This window comes from Arachis hypogaea, chromosome 16 (assembly GCF_003086295.3).
Source record: "Arachis hypogaea cultivar Tifrunner chromosome 16, arahy.Tifrunner.gnm2.J5K5, whole genome shotgun sequence".
NCBI lineage: Eukaryota > Viridiplantae > Streptophyta > Magnoliopsida > Fabales > Fabaceae > Arachis > Arachis hypogaea.
In genome coordinates, this window is record NC_092051.1 from 120,547,185 (window position 1) to 120,563,041 (window position 15,857).

Here is a 15,857-nt window from a genome sequence, read left to right on the forward strand (position 1 = left end):
GTGACTTGATTTTTGTATATATTTTAATGTATTTCAGATAAATATTACTCAATTGATACTAGTTATCCAACATTAAAAGAATTTTTAAGACCTTATTGTCATACAAAATATCATATTCTATAATTCAGACTAGCACCAAACTTTTGAAAAATTCAAGTATTGTCATTCAAGTTTAAGGATAGTAATTGAAAGAACTTTTAGATAGAAGATACTATAAAATATGCCATTAAGAACTAAATTTTAAACCCAACGTGATATCATTCTTGTATGTTTTACATTTTATAATTTTATAAGAATGATGAATTCTAATGACATAAGTATTTTACAAAAATTTAAAAACACTGTTCCATTACACATCAATAAAAATTATGGTACTATTATAAGTAATAGGTCAACAAATGAATAATAAAAAAAATAAGAGACAATATAAGAAATTAATTATCAAATTAAATGAATTAGTATAATTAATTTTTTTTTATTATTATTAATAAACTCTTTTATGATTGAATATTCTTTTAAGTGATTTTATTATTATAAAAATATTTTAATATTTTTATATTCAAACAATATCTCTTAAATAAGTATTTTTAAATAAAATATTTAAATATAAAATTATTTTTATTTTTATAAAAAATTTGTTAAAAAAATATTATTAAAAAAAGATATTTTTTAAAAAAACTTACCCAAACAAGTTCTGATCGACATTTTGTCACTTTTGTCAAATTTTTAAACTTTTTAAAGACTACTTTAACATTTACATCTTTTAAGATTATTTTTGTCTAACACTAAAATTTGAGGTAATAATTTGGTAGTTATCTCAAAAGTATTATACTAAAAACACCCACACACAAAAAAGATTATTTATTCAATTAATAAATAGAGAAAAATATATAATCTTATCCATGTATCACAAAGACAGCTTACACAATTACAATATGTACTACATATATTGACATGTGTGGTATCCTTCCACCTCCACTTTATCATTCTATTCATTTCTTTAGCTCTCCAATTCCAAGGTGCAGCTACATGAGGCAGAGAAACTGTTAAGACAACAGTAATAATGTATACATCCCCTAACCCCAGAAACACATTCTCACTGCTATTCCCCTTCCTTCAAAACCCAGCCTTTTCCCAGACAGTTCCATCATCTCATCAGCGTTATGTGGTGCAGATGCATAAGCAGAAAACTATAACAATGCATGTGTTGGACGATAGACGTTGACCAAGTCGTGAACAATGTGGCAGTGGAAAACATAGGCTGCTGTGTGGGTGGTCTGATCACTTTGTACAGAAGAATCTCAACCAAAACCAGACCAACATAACCAACGATAAAACAAAACTGAGCAACTCATAATGAACACAACATTATTCAGCCCAAAATGATGACCTATGCAAATGCAAATCAGAACAAGAACCTATACACTAACCACAAAAGACCAAGAACCACCTCAATCTGTGAACCCATATTCAAGGAAGTGATGGACATCAAGTGTAAGGCCATGCCGGATAAACGACAAGCATCCCATTCAAATTTTACCATCCATCAGGCACATCAGCAGTTAATGATCCAGACCAACTCTCTCACAATCTTTTAACTTCTCCAATCAGAGTATTCATTTTTCTCATACTTAGATTTCTGAATCTTCTTGAAAAGGCCATGGCCATGGAAGTACGTTCCTTAATGCTCCTAGCCTGCTAACATTCTCGGCTGGTTCATGTGGATCAACTCGTATCCGGCCTGTATTCTCAGTCAACCAGGCAATGAAAGCCGGAGATGCCATCAAGTCTGCTAAGGCTTGCTCAGTGCATCTTCGAGTCAACTCAACCCACTGATTCTCTATGAACATCTCTCGGTTTCCCAGGTTGTGATAGGTTGAGAAATACCCTATTTGCATAGAAGGTGAAGACACGACATGAAACAGACAATGGATCAAACAATCTATCACAACATTCCAGAAGATTTACAGGTTTCAAGCGATAGAATAAACATCTGATGATCTGACTGAAAATCAATACTTTGGAGACTTCCCCAGAGTTTATTAGAGAACCATACAAAGCATGTGCATCCTTTTTCTTTCCTCTTTTTTTCCTCTCGACAAGTGAAAGAAAGGCTTAAGCCCAACGAGAGCAAGGAAATAAAATTAAATGCAACAAAAGCACATAGACTCAACAATGCAAAGCATGTTCATGTGTATGGAAACTTATTATATACACCATGGATGAAGAATATAACGAGGAAGAGTAATTCTTCCCTCAATTATTTATTGCCACAAATATTTAAGAGAAAAAGCAAGAAAATATAACTAAAAACATGAATGAGATAAGTGAGTGGTTGTAAAGTGATGTGGAGTGTGAATTTCTTCCACCATAGAGGAGGATAGAATAAACGTGCCAAGAATCAAAAGAACAGAAAGTGCAATACTGCAATTCATAAAAACATCCCTCGTATGACAATAATAACATGAAAAAACATGCAGAAGCAACTCATCATAGTTCTCAATTTTAATTTAGTGATTTTCGTACAATTATTACTGAACTTTTGACAAATTTAATCATTTTCTTTCCCTCTTCAACATTAACCATAATAATCCATAAGAAATTTAACCATTTTCTTTCCGGCATATGCTCGCATACATATAAAAGACTTAATTGTTCAAGGTATCTTATGAGCAAGTTAGCTTTGAACAAACAAGTTGGATTTTTCTCAACGGGAAGAAATCTTTTCCTGCTTAGTAAACAATACCTCTCGTGAATTCATCAGTATCAGCTGTTCTACCATTCACTGAACCTTCATTCCTGCTTGAAATGAATGGCCTGTTAACAAGTGGAGAAGGATGCAGGAAATATCTTTTACATCAAGACCAATAAATAAATAATAAGTAGAAACCAAAAAGACCAAGAGAAAAAGATATGAAAACCTCTTTGGAGTGCAGTAGCAACCACGATTGAAGAAAATATAGCAGTGGTATCCAATAAAAATCATTTATCTTAATAATAATAATAAACAAAAGAGAAGTCAAACTTACCATACACTAAGACACTTAACAAACATATAAACAACTGCAAAAGAGGCCAAGGTTCCTTTTGCTAAAGGAGGATCAATAGTGCTCTGACCAAAAAAAGAAAAAAAGAGTGAATTCAGAATATACCAAAACATTCTTGCTAACAAGTTCTATAAGGATACCAAATTAAAAAGTTTACATAGAAAATTCAAGTAAAATGTAACTATTTTAAGTTTTCTATGTATTAAAATGCATTGAAAGAAATAAAAAATTTCTACTTTCATCCTCTTAATCAATGTCCTTAGGGCACTTTTTAGCTAAATCCAAATAGGAAAATGACCAACATTTCTAAACTAATTGCATGCATCATACATAAATGGTCAGGCAGCAGAATTTTTTGTTTTTTATTTTTTGTAGTCAATTTATATTTTCATTTTATCTTTTTATTTTGCCTATGTTTAAAGTATTCTGTAATTTTTATTATTTCCCATCTAATCAATATAGTGAACAATTACAAAAATTGGATTTTTCATATATTGAACATTTAGATTCCATATACTACTTAAAAATATTTATGTGGAAAATTCAAAACAAATATTATAATGGAAAAATAATTACATAAATTGGTAAAATAATGTAAAATAAATTAGTCAAAAGGCAAAAGAAAACTTCAAAGCATTCAGTTAAATAACTAATCACTCCGGTTAAATAAACAAAATATTAAAACATTAAAATATAATAATAAAACTAATATTTTAACAAACTGAAAGCCAATATGCGGCAAGTGCTGACACAAACTTCAACTAATTAAATAAATAATCAAAACAGGGAATTTTTCAAGTTGTACAGCATGGTAATATTTTTAGTAAAGAAACATTAACAAGTTAGATATTTCCGTGTAAAAAATTTGTTCATGTCGAAATTGTCATGCAACATCAACAATAATTTACACAACCTAGCAAAACTTCTCAGATAAGACAGGGTGAATTTTGATAAGGCTATAGAGTACTCCATTATATCTAAACTCTAATGACAAAAATGCGAACCTGAAAAATAAAGGTGTATCCTATGATGCGCATTTCCCACTTGACAAACCGAGCAACCCCAGCAGCGATAGTACCATCTTGTTCTGAAAAAACAAACCTACTAACAACTGAGTAAACTAAAGCACCAGCCAAGATGATGCTCAGGATTACAAAAATAGCAACCTGTAATAGACAATTGGAAGTGGAATCAGAAAGTGGTGATCACAGATGAATTACAATTGTAGTGACTAGTGAGGATATTAAAGAGACCTATCAACTCTCCTAACACTTCCAATTACTCAAATGAATAGACAAGGGACACACTGTCATCCAGCCTATCACCTCTATTTACACTAATCAATAACCAAGTGTAACTAACTAAGTACTCCTAACTAGCACATACTAATAAAAACTAGAACATATACTAATAGAAACCTAACACAGACAACCTAAGCCAAGCCGTACAGGATGAGGAAAGAGTTGATAAAATGTCTCATAGTCAAGCAATATGGTCAACATTCTGTAGGTGTCATGCAGCATGGAGTCACCTTCCTAACCCACTTTCATCTATTGTTGCTGCATAATGCCAATGCCATCAAACTGACCTTGTGGGTCAACTGTCCAACGAAGAAGGCAAGAGTAGAATCGGTAGGTTGGTTGGAAGAGTATGGCTAAGATCAGGAGGGGAAAAGGGTTGAGCATTTGAAGAAAGGGTAGAGGAGGTAATCAAATAACGTGGCAACCATGTAGGATACACAATAATTTGTTAGTCACATCATCATTTTCCATAGTTGTGTTAGGGAACAAATTCATCACATTTGAGGTGGAAAAAAAGGAGAGCCAAAAGCTAATAAAAATTAGCGAGGAACAAAAAATTAAGCCTTATTGATAACATAATTTATTTATTTTCAAGGTTTAAAAATTGCAAAATGCTTGATTTTTCAAAAAATATAAAATTACTTGGGATCTAATGAGATCCGACGCTACCAAGGAATACCGGTGGGAAGATCGTCCCAGGGGACCATAAAAACCCAAAATAACCCCTAACAATTACCTCGAAAGACAACGAGGCCCTTAACAAGAAAAAACCCAACCCGACCCCTGACAATTACTTCGAAAGGACAACGAGGCCCCTATGCCCAAAAAAGTCAATGTTTTTTTTTTTTTGCACAGGGGCTAATCAGTCCAAAAAAAATATCAGGGGCCGGATTGGGTGTTTTTTTTCTTGGGGGCCTCGTTGTCTTTTCGAGGTAATTGTCAGGGGTCGAGTGGGGTATTCACTCTATTCTTAATCAAAATCATGGATCTGAATCGGAAGGTGGAATTTCCACCTTTCAATGGTGAAGGCTAATGTGTGCGGCTGGCTCGTTAGAGACTTGGGTATTATGAGGTGCCCAAAGTCCTATATCGTGTAATATGGGATGCTTGTTGATGTATTTAAAGAGCAGTTTTTCCCTCTAATAGCTAGCTTTTATAGTGTGGTTTCCTACTTTCTGAGCCTTGCTTGTCGGCACCATATAAAGTGCTACCTAGAGATTGGATTAAGGTGAATATTGAATACTAATAGTCCGTAGCCTTGGCTCCACGGAAAGGGCTACCTATAAGTTGGATTAAGGTGAATACCGAATTGATAGCCTATGGCCAAATGGCTATCAGTGGGTCAATGGCGATCGAGTGAAGTCGCCATGGATGTCAGGTCTCCCAAAACAGTGTATGTATTCAAATAGAGTGGTTTTTTCCCTTAATAACTAGCTTTTAAAGTATAGTTCTCTACTTTCCTTAGATACTCGTTAGAGATCCATAACAAATGAACTGCTATGGTAAAATGGAACATCCATATGTTTTAGGATGGAACTTTATGCACCTCAAATAGTTGAATTACAATGACAAGAAAGATCACTGTAACCAATGAACTGCTGTGGCAAAATGGAACCCGACTGGTAATAATTGGAGCGAACAGCAATGCCAATCCAAGTACAAGACTAGTAAGAGACCAATCCTGAAGATCTGCAACAAGATTTAATAACATGTATAAATACATGAGCACCATCAGAAAATAACATTAAAACAAAAAAGGTGGTTTTATGAGATGGATGGGGCATACCTTCTTCAAGAGCAATTGTAACAGAAGCTGGTATTTGACCATTGATCCTGACATCAACATATCTAGTTTCGTAGGGTGACATAACAGCACTCCAGATCCCCTTCTGCACACTCTCCCATTCATCCTTTTGGCACTCACACAATCCAAGTGAAATGTCCCTATCCATTATTAATAAGAAAAGGCAATCTTCATAGATTTTTACAAAAAGTTGAAACCATGTCCATGATAGTGTTTCTATTCCAGGAATGCACCAACAAGGAGGAATGCATTGACGAAAAATAAATATAAACATACTATGTACATTGAAAGTTATACACTTACCACCTATGTAGACAAACATGAGTTTGGCTATGTAACTTCTCTGAGATTGCAGCCGAGTGAGCCACAGAAATATGGAATGAACTAGCATAGCTCAGAAGATTAAATCTTGAGATGCCATAAACTGGAACACGCGCACATCTTAAAGTGTTTTGAACACCAACATCATAAGTAGCTGAATGACCAGAAAGGGGGCTAGGGGTGACCTGTAACACCGGCCTTTCAATGCTAACTCCTGCAGTTGTAATGTTTTAGATTTTTTACAATATGCATTGAAGAGGAATGGAAAATATAAGAACAAAACAATTAACAATATACAAAAGAAAATTGAACGAAAGAACAAAAACAAAATAATCATTAAATAAATAAATAAGAGAGAAAGACAGAAAGAAGTGACTATACATGTATTGTTTCTGTTCATCCAACATAACAGCACAATACTGAAACTACCCATCAACCATGACAAGCTTCATGAAGGTCAAAATAAACATAAAAGACAAAGCTTTTGAAATCCATCTACCATCATGTGCAAAAATTATTCGACATAGGGACACCAATAAGATCTGAATAAACAACACGATACAACAATGATCATATCCAAGGACTCACCACCACATAACTAACTTCAAACTGCACTTCCCTACAACTAAAACAAAAGCAAAGCAAATAGGAACCCCGTGACACACCTACAGGCCGAATGAGGCAATGAGCTATTAGGAATTCCTTGTGGAGTTAGCAATCGATTCCAAGAGGTAAAGTGAAAGTAAGATATGAACTGGGCGCTTGCACTTTGCAGCAGAAATTGAAAAGGGGGAAGCAAACCTAGAGATAATTGATATTGAGAAGCGAGAGAATCAACGAAACAGTAATAAATGAGGTAGTGGGAGTGGAAGGAGGAAGAGGAGAAAATATCTATTTTTGGCACCTGGGAGTGGAGGAGGATTCTGACGATCCCGGGCGACGAAAGAGGGGCAGATGAGGAAGAGAAGTAAGATAGCAGCGGCGGCGACCGCGGGGGAGAAGAAGAACCACCTCATTTTGATGGCCAAATGCAATGAATCAGACGAATGCAAATTCTGCAATAATAATACTAATATTGGAGAACACTCTCTAGGCTTGAACTTTAATATATAGTTCTTTGTTTGACAAGTGGAGCCGCCAGCATTCGACAAGTGTTATCTTCCATTGCATGCCATGTGTAAGCTGAAAAGTAAAGCTGTTTGGAAAAAAATTAAGATTAGGATAAACTTATCCGTAAAAAAATGTTCCCTGATCTTCAAATTTTAAAGAGACCTATAAAAGGGGGTTTAGTTCATGTTTATGAACAATTTTCTTCGCTAAAGCTTTTTAGTAGTATTATATCCTAAAAAAATGAGTGACTTTTGATCCATATCCGCAAAAACATGACAGAAATATGTGATATGTTAATGGATGTTAATTTAAGAAAACTCCAATGGACCTTCAAAGTTTATGTTATGCACTTATGGGAAGTTTTGAACAAGTTCAACAAAAACGAAGTCAATGATATGAAGATACTTTTTCAAGATATGAAGGCAAGTTTGTGAAACCTTTTTTGGATTTGCTTGAGTGATTCTCTTCTTGCTTTTTTTTTTTTTTTTTGTATTCGTAACTGACATGTAATTTTTCTAATTTCTAAGGTGGTAGAATCCAAGCTTCAATCCCAAAGCCATTGGTGAAGAAGTGGAGAGGCAACATATTGGAGTTTAACATGTACGTCATGTCTAACTTCATTGTGGTGGATAAGAAAGAAAAAATCAGGACAATCACGAATAGATGGACTATAAATTTTTCACAGATAACCACTGTGATTCTGGTATCTCATCCAAATTTTTCTCTAGAGGTATTTTTCTTTAAGCCAATCCCTGAGCTGCTGGCAGCTGAGAAGCTCGACGATTCATTACTTATAGGCAATGTATAAACTAAATAATTTCTATATAAACATAGGAATAACCTGCATTCCCGTGAGTACTTTAATTTTGTTTGGACCTGTCTTTATGGTTTAGATGTGATAGGTGAAGTTGTTGAAAAAGAAGATCCAAGAGAATTGATTACTAACAAAGGCAAGGAGACAAAACGTTTGGCTGTTTTGATAGAGGACCTTGAGTAAGAGTCCCGACAACATTTTTATCTATTTTAATTAGATATGCAATCAGTGTTTAACTAAATGAATATTTTTCTGTGTTTATTTTGCAGAAATAACAGTATTGGTTGTGTGTTGTTTGGAGACATAGTAGACCAAATTCTACCCTATCTTAAAGAAGCAAGGGTCGAGCCTTTGATAGTTATAGCGCAGTGCTTTAAACCATAGAATATAAGTTAGTAATGAGTATCAAAAGTCTTATGCCACCTAAATAAATCACATAGAATATAAGTTAGTAATGAGTATCATAGAATATAAGTAACTTACTTAGAATTGAGCAACAAAAGTGGACAACTTGATTGGCTTCAGTCTCCACTAAGAGAAATATCGGTTATGAACTCAGTTTGTTAATAAATCATACATTAATTAATTTCGATAACTGAAAGTTGAAGATAATTGATATGATGATTAATTGTAGATCGAGATATAAGATATAGATTTGCTAACTGAGCCACAATTAAATAAATTTCTAAGGGTATTAATCATATTATGATCATGTATTAACTACATGAAAAAAAGATCCATGATTAAGGATCACCTTTGGAGAGCATTGTCCAATATCCAAAATGTTAACACTAGCTGGAACCTAAAAATATTGTTGGCTACACAACACATGTATAAAATAATCAACAATAAATTTGTTAAAATAATAGAGCAGTTATTATTATCATAAAGAGATCTTAAATAACTTAAGAATCAGGTACTTAGATTTCTTTACTTCTCAAAATATATATATATATATAAAGCTCAGTAACCAAACTATTTCTAACTAATCATAATAGCTATAGATCAGCTGAGTTTTAATATGATAACACAATCTTAGGATCATACAACAATTGAAGTAAATTTTATCAAGTGCATATGTATATCAAGAGTCTTATGTCACTTAAACAAATCACACACAATATAAGCTACTTACGAGTATCATAGAATATAAGTAACTTACTTGGATTTGAGAACAAGAGCGGACAACTTTATTGGTTTCAATGGAGACTAAGAGAAAAATTCGGTTTGTAACTCTGTCAATATATCATACATTAATTAAGTGCGAGAACTAAAAGTTGAAGATAAGTGATATGATGATTAGTTGTATTGAGCTCATTATTCAACCATACACACAGAAGAACTTATTCCACTACAAACCACCAGGGGTAAAATATTTTTATTGACTCAATACAACTTAAGTAAATAAATTGGAACCTCAATATAGGAAAAGTGCATATATTTAGCTGAAGATAAATCTCATATCATAATTTTTTAGGTTTAGAATGAATAGTCCAACAAAACTAGAACACAAGATGAATGCAGTTCATATTTCTCATGGTCAATATGCAGATAACACAAAATGCATAATGCCTTTGACAGAGCTATGATTCTATTCCAGTAGCAACACTCAAGGTATATTTCTTAAATGTATATTTAAATGATTAAAGTAATGATAATATATTATCATTTATCCTCAAGAGGAAGTGTCACCTTAAATAGAGTTTTCACATCTTCGAAAGTGTAAAAGAATCTGTTTTGACTTTGAGTTTGAACTATGAGTAAAATCCAAGTCCATTAATCTTTTCACTTATGCAAAGTGTAGTAGAAGTTAATTTTATTAACTACGTGTATAATATAAGTTATTCTGAAGCGGAACTGTCACGTTAAACAGAGTTTTCACATCTTAAAAGTGTAAATGAATCTATTCTGATTTTGAGCTAAAATTTTGAGTAAAACCAAAGTGCATTAAGCTCTTCACTAATGCAAAATGTAGTAAAAATTTATTATATTAACTATGTTTATACTACCATTCATCATCTAGAGGAAGTGTCACTTTAAGCAGGATTTTCACATCTTGAAAGTGAAAACAAATCTATTTTTGTTTTGAGCTGAAAATAGAAGTAAAATCCTTTACCCATTATTATCAACTACATCTGTATATCAAAGGTCATATGCCACTTAAACAAATCACATATAATATAAGCTACTTATGAGTATCATAGAATATAAGTAACTTACTTAGATTTCAGCAACAAAAACGGACAACTTGATTGGTTTCAGTCTCCACTAAAAAGAAAAATCGATTGTTAACTCTGTCAATAAATCATACATTAATTAAGTTTGAGAACTGAAAATTAAAGATAATTGATATGATGATTAGGTGTAGATCGAGATATAAGATATAGATTTGCTAACTGAGCCACAATAAAATGAATTTGTAAGGGTGTTAGTTAGATTATGATCAACATTAATTACATGAAAAGATCCATGTTTGAGGATCAACTTTGGAGAGCATTGTCCATTAGCCATTATCCAAAATGTTCACACTGAATGGGATCTAAAAGTATTGTTAGCTTCACGTGTATAAAATAACGAAAGATATTATAATCTTAGGAAAAGGAAGAGCTATCCTCTATACAAAAATAGGAAAAGAAGGAAAAAGAGGAAATGTTCTCTGTCAACAGCACAACAATGCTCCCTAGTCTCAACCAAATCAGAGATGAAAAGTGAATTCTAGATTGCAGTGCACAATAAACTTATAAGTTATAACCTATATCCTTTTTCCAAGACATGCACGTTGCATTTGCCCCTATCCTGTCTTTTAATCCCTCTTTCTTTCCATACAAAACATCTCATTCATGTTTCAATGTTTCATTCAAGGATTCATTAACAAACTTAAGAATTTTTACACTTTTATAACATTATTAAACAAATTAACAAAGCTTGGAAACTATCAGTGCTGTAGGGTCAATACCAGTTCAAAAAAATAATAAAGGAAGAGTGAGATACACACACCACATATGATACATAGAGAAAAATAAATTTCTCCAATTATATTAGATAATGAAAAACTAACAATTATAAGATTTAAACTGACATAAAGCATTATAATATTGCTTAAGCACCAAAATTAAATAAAGTTAAAGGATACATTTATAGTGAAAACAAAAATTTATATCAAATTTTTTCCTCCTTTTTTTAGGAAATTTTCAATTGGAGGATGGGGATACCGAATGAATTTTTAAAAATGTATTTTCAATGAAGCAGTGAATTTGCATAATGAGTAAACTTATTTTATGAAAATTTAGGCATCAGCTATATTGAAGACAGGTTGTGTAGCATTTTATATTTTTTTTCCATTATCTGTTACCCAGTGTATGTGGGTTTGAGAAGAGTCAATATAGATAATGTTTAAGAAATACATGAAGATCCTAATCAAAGGCATGATTTCAATACATGATATGAATAGGTGACGAATTTTTTTATCAGGTGATAATTGCAAAATTTGTAACAAGATTTATCTTGGACCAAAATCATTCGATGGCTATAACTGGAGAAGACAAACAGTCTTCACTGATGATATGGAAGTGAACAATTACAAAATAATCTCAATCAAAGGAACCCTCACTAAGATTTGTAGATCTGAAAATCACATCCCAGTACAATGTTTATGCTGATAATTAGTGAATTTCTTCCCAAACCTTCGCTGCTGTGGATTAGAAAGGAAGAAGTTTTGATGAACTGTTGTTTATGCTTTTATTTTTTAAACTTTGCTGTAATGAAAGCAGCACATTGATAGATGAAAAGGGAGTTATTATATTCATAGACACCTATTATCAAGAACATTAGATATTGTGTTTCATTTAACGATTCATATTTCAACAAATGAAACATTTAAATTCAATCTTCTAATTTTACATACTATTTTTATATATTTTTTTATATGTATTAACGGTAGGGACAAATTTTACCATTAACTGTCCCTTTTAGTATAATTTGTAGGTAGTGGATAAGTTTAAACCTTTTTTATAAATAATAGGTGCTGTTATGGGTTATATATAATGGAAAAGTATTGGGCCTAAAAAACTTATTAATGTGAGTACAAAAAAAACTAATAATAGGCCACCAATAGAATAGGTTATAAAATTTTACAATGAATTTTTATATTTTTATATAACAAATGTTTTTGGTACTCATAGCTTACAAGTATAATAATATTCAAAATGTAACAAAAAAATTTTACAATGAATTCACAAATGTCCCTCGCCTACTTCCACTAGTACAAATGTAAAGTTGTAGAGTTAGAGATTTTTTTGTTCATACATTTTTTGTCACGTGTCTATTCTTTCGTGAATGGAAGTTGGTTCTCAATTTGGTTTTGGAGTCTGAAGAGGAAGGAAGTCTATTTATTAATATTTGAAGCTTGTTCACATTCACTGTAATATGAATACATATTAAAATTTGGTTTTCATAGATGTTTCTCAAAATAATTATAGTATTTACTTAATTCTGTTAATTCAAATAACTCAAAAAAAATTTTTTTAATATTTTACAATAATTTTAGTCTCATAGTTAAATATACATTTTACACTTTTTTTTCTATAAGTATATTAATAAATTCAAAATCTATACGGTTAAAATTAAAAAATCATGATATAACATGAATTTTATTCTGCAAATACTTAATTGGTAAAAAATATTTTAAATTATAATTTATATTTACATAGAGAATTAGAATACATCAAAATATATTTTTTATATCTATAAATCTAAATGTATATGAAAAAAAATATTCACGGTACCACTTATTACAAAAATATTTATCGAAATATAATTGAAAATAACCAACATAATTTTTTTAGAATGTTCTTTAAAAATAACCAAAATGATTAGATTCTATTGTTATATTTGACTAAAATAAGAACGAACAAAATTCATATATTTTATTTATTATTTGTTATTTATATTATTATATTAGTCGCTTTAATTATATTTGTTCTAATTAATCTATATATATATATATATATATATATTAAAAAATTTTTAAAATTTCTTAATCCTAAGATCATTCATGATAAATCATTAAGAATATATATTATAATACGAAAGTGTACCTTTACTCATAGAAATTAGAAATTAATGTAAGAATTGTCTCAATTTTTTACAACCAATTCTGTATTCCTAATGTATTCCTAATAGAACGGCTAAATTACAACTTCTATGATAGGAAAAGAGTTGCTGAAGCCATAGTTGTCAGAACCGAACTGGTGATCAAACCGATTAAATTATTGGTTTATTAATTTATTAGTTCAACCGTTAAATTACTGATTGAATGCCAATGAGTAATAGCTCAAATGGCATAGTCTCCCCATACTCAATTAAGAGGTTGCGCGTTCGAGTCTCCTATCTTTGGTGAAAAAAAATTACTGATTGAATCGGTAGAACCGGTCCTACATAAATAAAAAATATAAAATAGTAAAAAGTTGAGTAAAGTGACAATTTAGTCCTTGAAGTTTTTAACTTCGGATTAATTAGCCCTTGAAAAAAAATAAAGTACCAATTTGGTCTTCCATAATAGTAAACGGTGGACACGCTATGTCCCTCTATCAATTTATCATGTAAAATTTAATGGTGATGATTATATGTCCTACTAATTAGTCCTAAGTCAAAATCTTCGAAAACCTATTACTTGATTTAATACTCTAAAAAATTTAAAATAAATATTTTTACTAATATTTTAATATGTAAATATAAATATTAAAATATTTGATACTTATTTTAATAATTGCATGAATCCTAAAGAATTATAAATTAAAAAAAATGAGTATAAAACTAAAATTAAATTAAATAAATATAAAATAATTTAATTGTGTATATATATAATATATATAATAAATAGCACATTAACTAGCAAAGGAACAAAACACCCTGACCCTGGTGCCATGCTTTGATACAATGCAGCACTAGGCCTTCTATAAATTACGAAGAAGCACTTGTCAACTATGAATAAAAAAAGTACTAGGTCTTTTTTATATTAGTTTTAATTTTTTTTTCGTAACAACTGTATTAATTAAAAGAATTTTTTAATTATAAATTTTAATAAGAATTAGTTTTTAATTATATAAAAAATAAATTTTTAATAAGTATTTACTTATATATATATATATAAATCTTTTTATGAACTAAATTTAATTAAGTTAAACAATAAGACTTTGAATAATATTAGTTATAACTAATTTTTGTTATTTTAGACTAACTTAATTGGACTTGATTAACAAAAAAACATGAATGTGTAGCATTATTCTATATAAAAAGAGAGATATTTTGATTGTATTATTAAAAAAATTTATTTAATTTTGTTAAAATACGAAACCTAAATAATAAAATTTTAAGTGATATGTTATTATTTAAATTACTATTTTAGTATTTTAATTTATAAATTAGATATTTTAAAAACTAATCATATTATATGTACATAAAAAATAACCATATGTATATATATTTAAATAAAAAATATACATTAAAAATAAATTAAATAATACATATATTTATATACAAATATATAATAATTAATGAATAATTTAATAACTAATTTTTATGTACACATAATATTTTTATTATAAAAATTATTATTTAATTATATATATATATTCCCTCCGCTATCAAAATTTTGTAGATTCGTCACTATTGGACCGTTTGAAAAGCTTTAAAAGTAATTTTTTTGAACTTTTGACTTATGAAAAGTAGTAGTATTAATGTCTGGTACAATTTTCAAAACCAAATTGCGACTTTCTAAGAAACTATTTAGGAGTTTATAGAGAAGTTAAAAAAAAATGACTTCTCTCATAATACTACTATTTTTTATCACATTTCTATAAAATAAGCACTTTTAGAACTAAAAATTCAAACACAAAATAATTTATTTATAAGTTACTTTTAGAGCTTGTTTGTGTGAGTTTCTAAGAAAAGATCTTTTTTCGAGTTATTTGTTTTTTAAAAGATCTTATGGAAAAATAAAAGTAATTTTATGTTTGGGTATCTCATGCAAAAAGATCTTTTTATCTATCAATTATGTTTGGGTATAACAATATAAAAGTACTTTTTTGTTTATTTATTACATGAAAAACATCTTTTTTTAAGAGAAAAAGATCTTTTAAAAAAAGATGTAAATTACAACTTCTCAGAAAATATGTTTTTTTATTTGTCTAGTGCTTTTACTTTTACTACTAAAAATTTGCCAAACACACTAAAAAAAAAAAGATATTTTTTCATTGAAAAAATATCATTTTTATCAAAATAATGACGCCCAAACAAGCACTAATATAGTCATTTATTGTTTAAACTATTTTTTCAAAAAGAGTTTAATTAAGTTGTTTACCCAAATTAGGCCTATATATATTTATAAGAGCAAATCTAATTAAAACAACTAAACTAATAAATAAAATCTAACAATTTTAGTTAAATAAATGGTCAAATTA

At 30.0% G+C, this 15,857-nt stretch overlaps 1 protein-coding gene across 2 annotated transcripts; it reads right to left on the reverse strand.

Moving 5' to 3' along the window:
- Positions 1–846: 846 nt before the first annotated feature.
- On the reverse strand, positions 847–7,721 carry LOC112754783 (uncharacterized). Of its 2 annotated transcripts, none has more exons than XM_025802542.3 (8): positions 7,378–7,721; positions 6,456–6,687; positions 6,135–6,292; positions 5,895–6,037; positions 4,052–4,213; positions 3,030–3,112; positions 2,747–2,817; positions 847–1,888 (listed from the first exon to the last, which is right to left on the reverse strand). In XM_025802542.3, the coding sequence occupies exons 1-8, from the start codon at positions 7,487–7,489 to the stop codon at positions 1,632–1,634; spliced, it is 1,218 nt and encodes a 405-aa protein (XP_025658327.1). In that variant the 5' UTR covers positions 7,490–7,721; the 3' UTR covers positions 847–1,631. The 2 variants fall into 2 exon arrangements, with proteins under 2 accessions (XP_025658327.1, XP_025658330.1); XM_025802545.3 differs by having other exon boundaries at positions 2,747–2,799; positions 7,378–7,610.
- Positions 7,722–15,857: the final 8,136 nt, after the last annotated feature.

Excerpts from the sequence above, each read along its gene's own strand:
- LOC112754783 (XM_025802542.3), bottom strand. The coding sequence starts at position 7,489 with ATGAGGTGGTTCTTCTTCTCCCCCGCGGTCGCCGCCGCTGCTATCTTA. Across the intron at positions 6,293-6,455 it reads CATGTTTGTCTACATAGGTG|GGACATTTCACTTGGATTGT; the intron begins GTAAGTGTATAA and ends AATAATGGATAG. Across the intron at positions 3,113-4,051 it reads GATACACCTTTATTTTTCAG|AGCACTATTGATCCTCCTTT; the intron begins GTTCGCATTTTT and ends TTTTTTGGTCAG.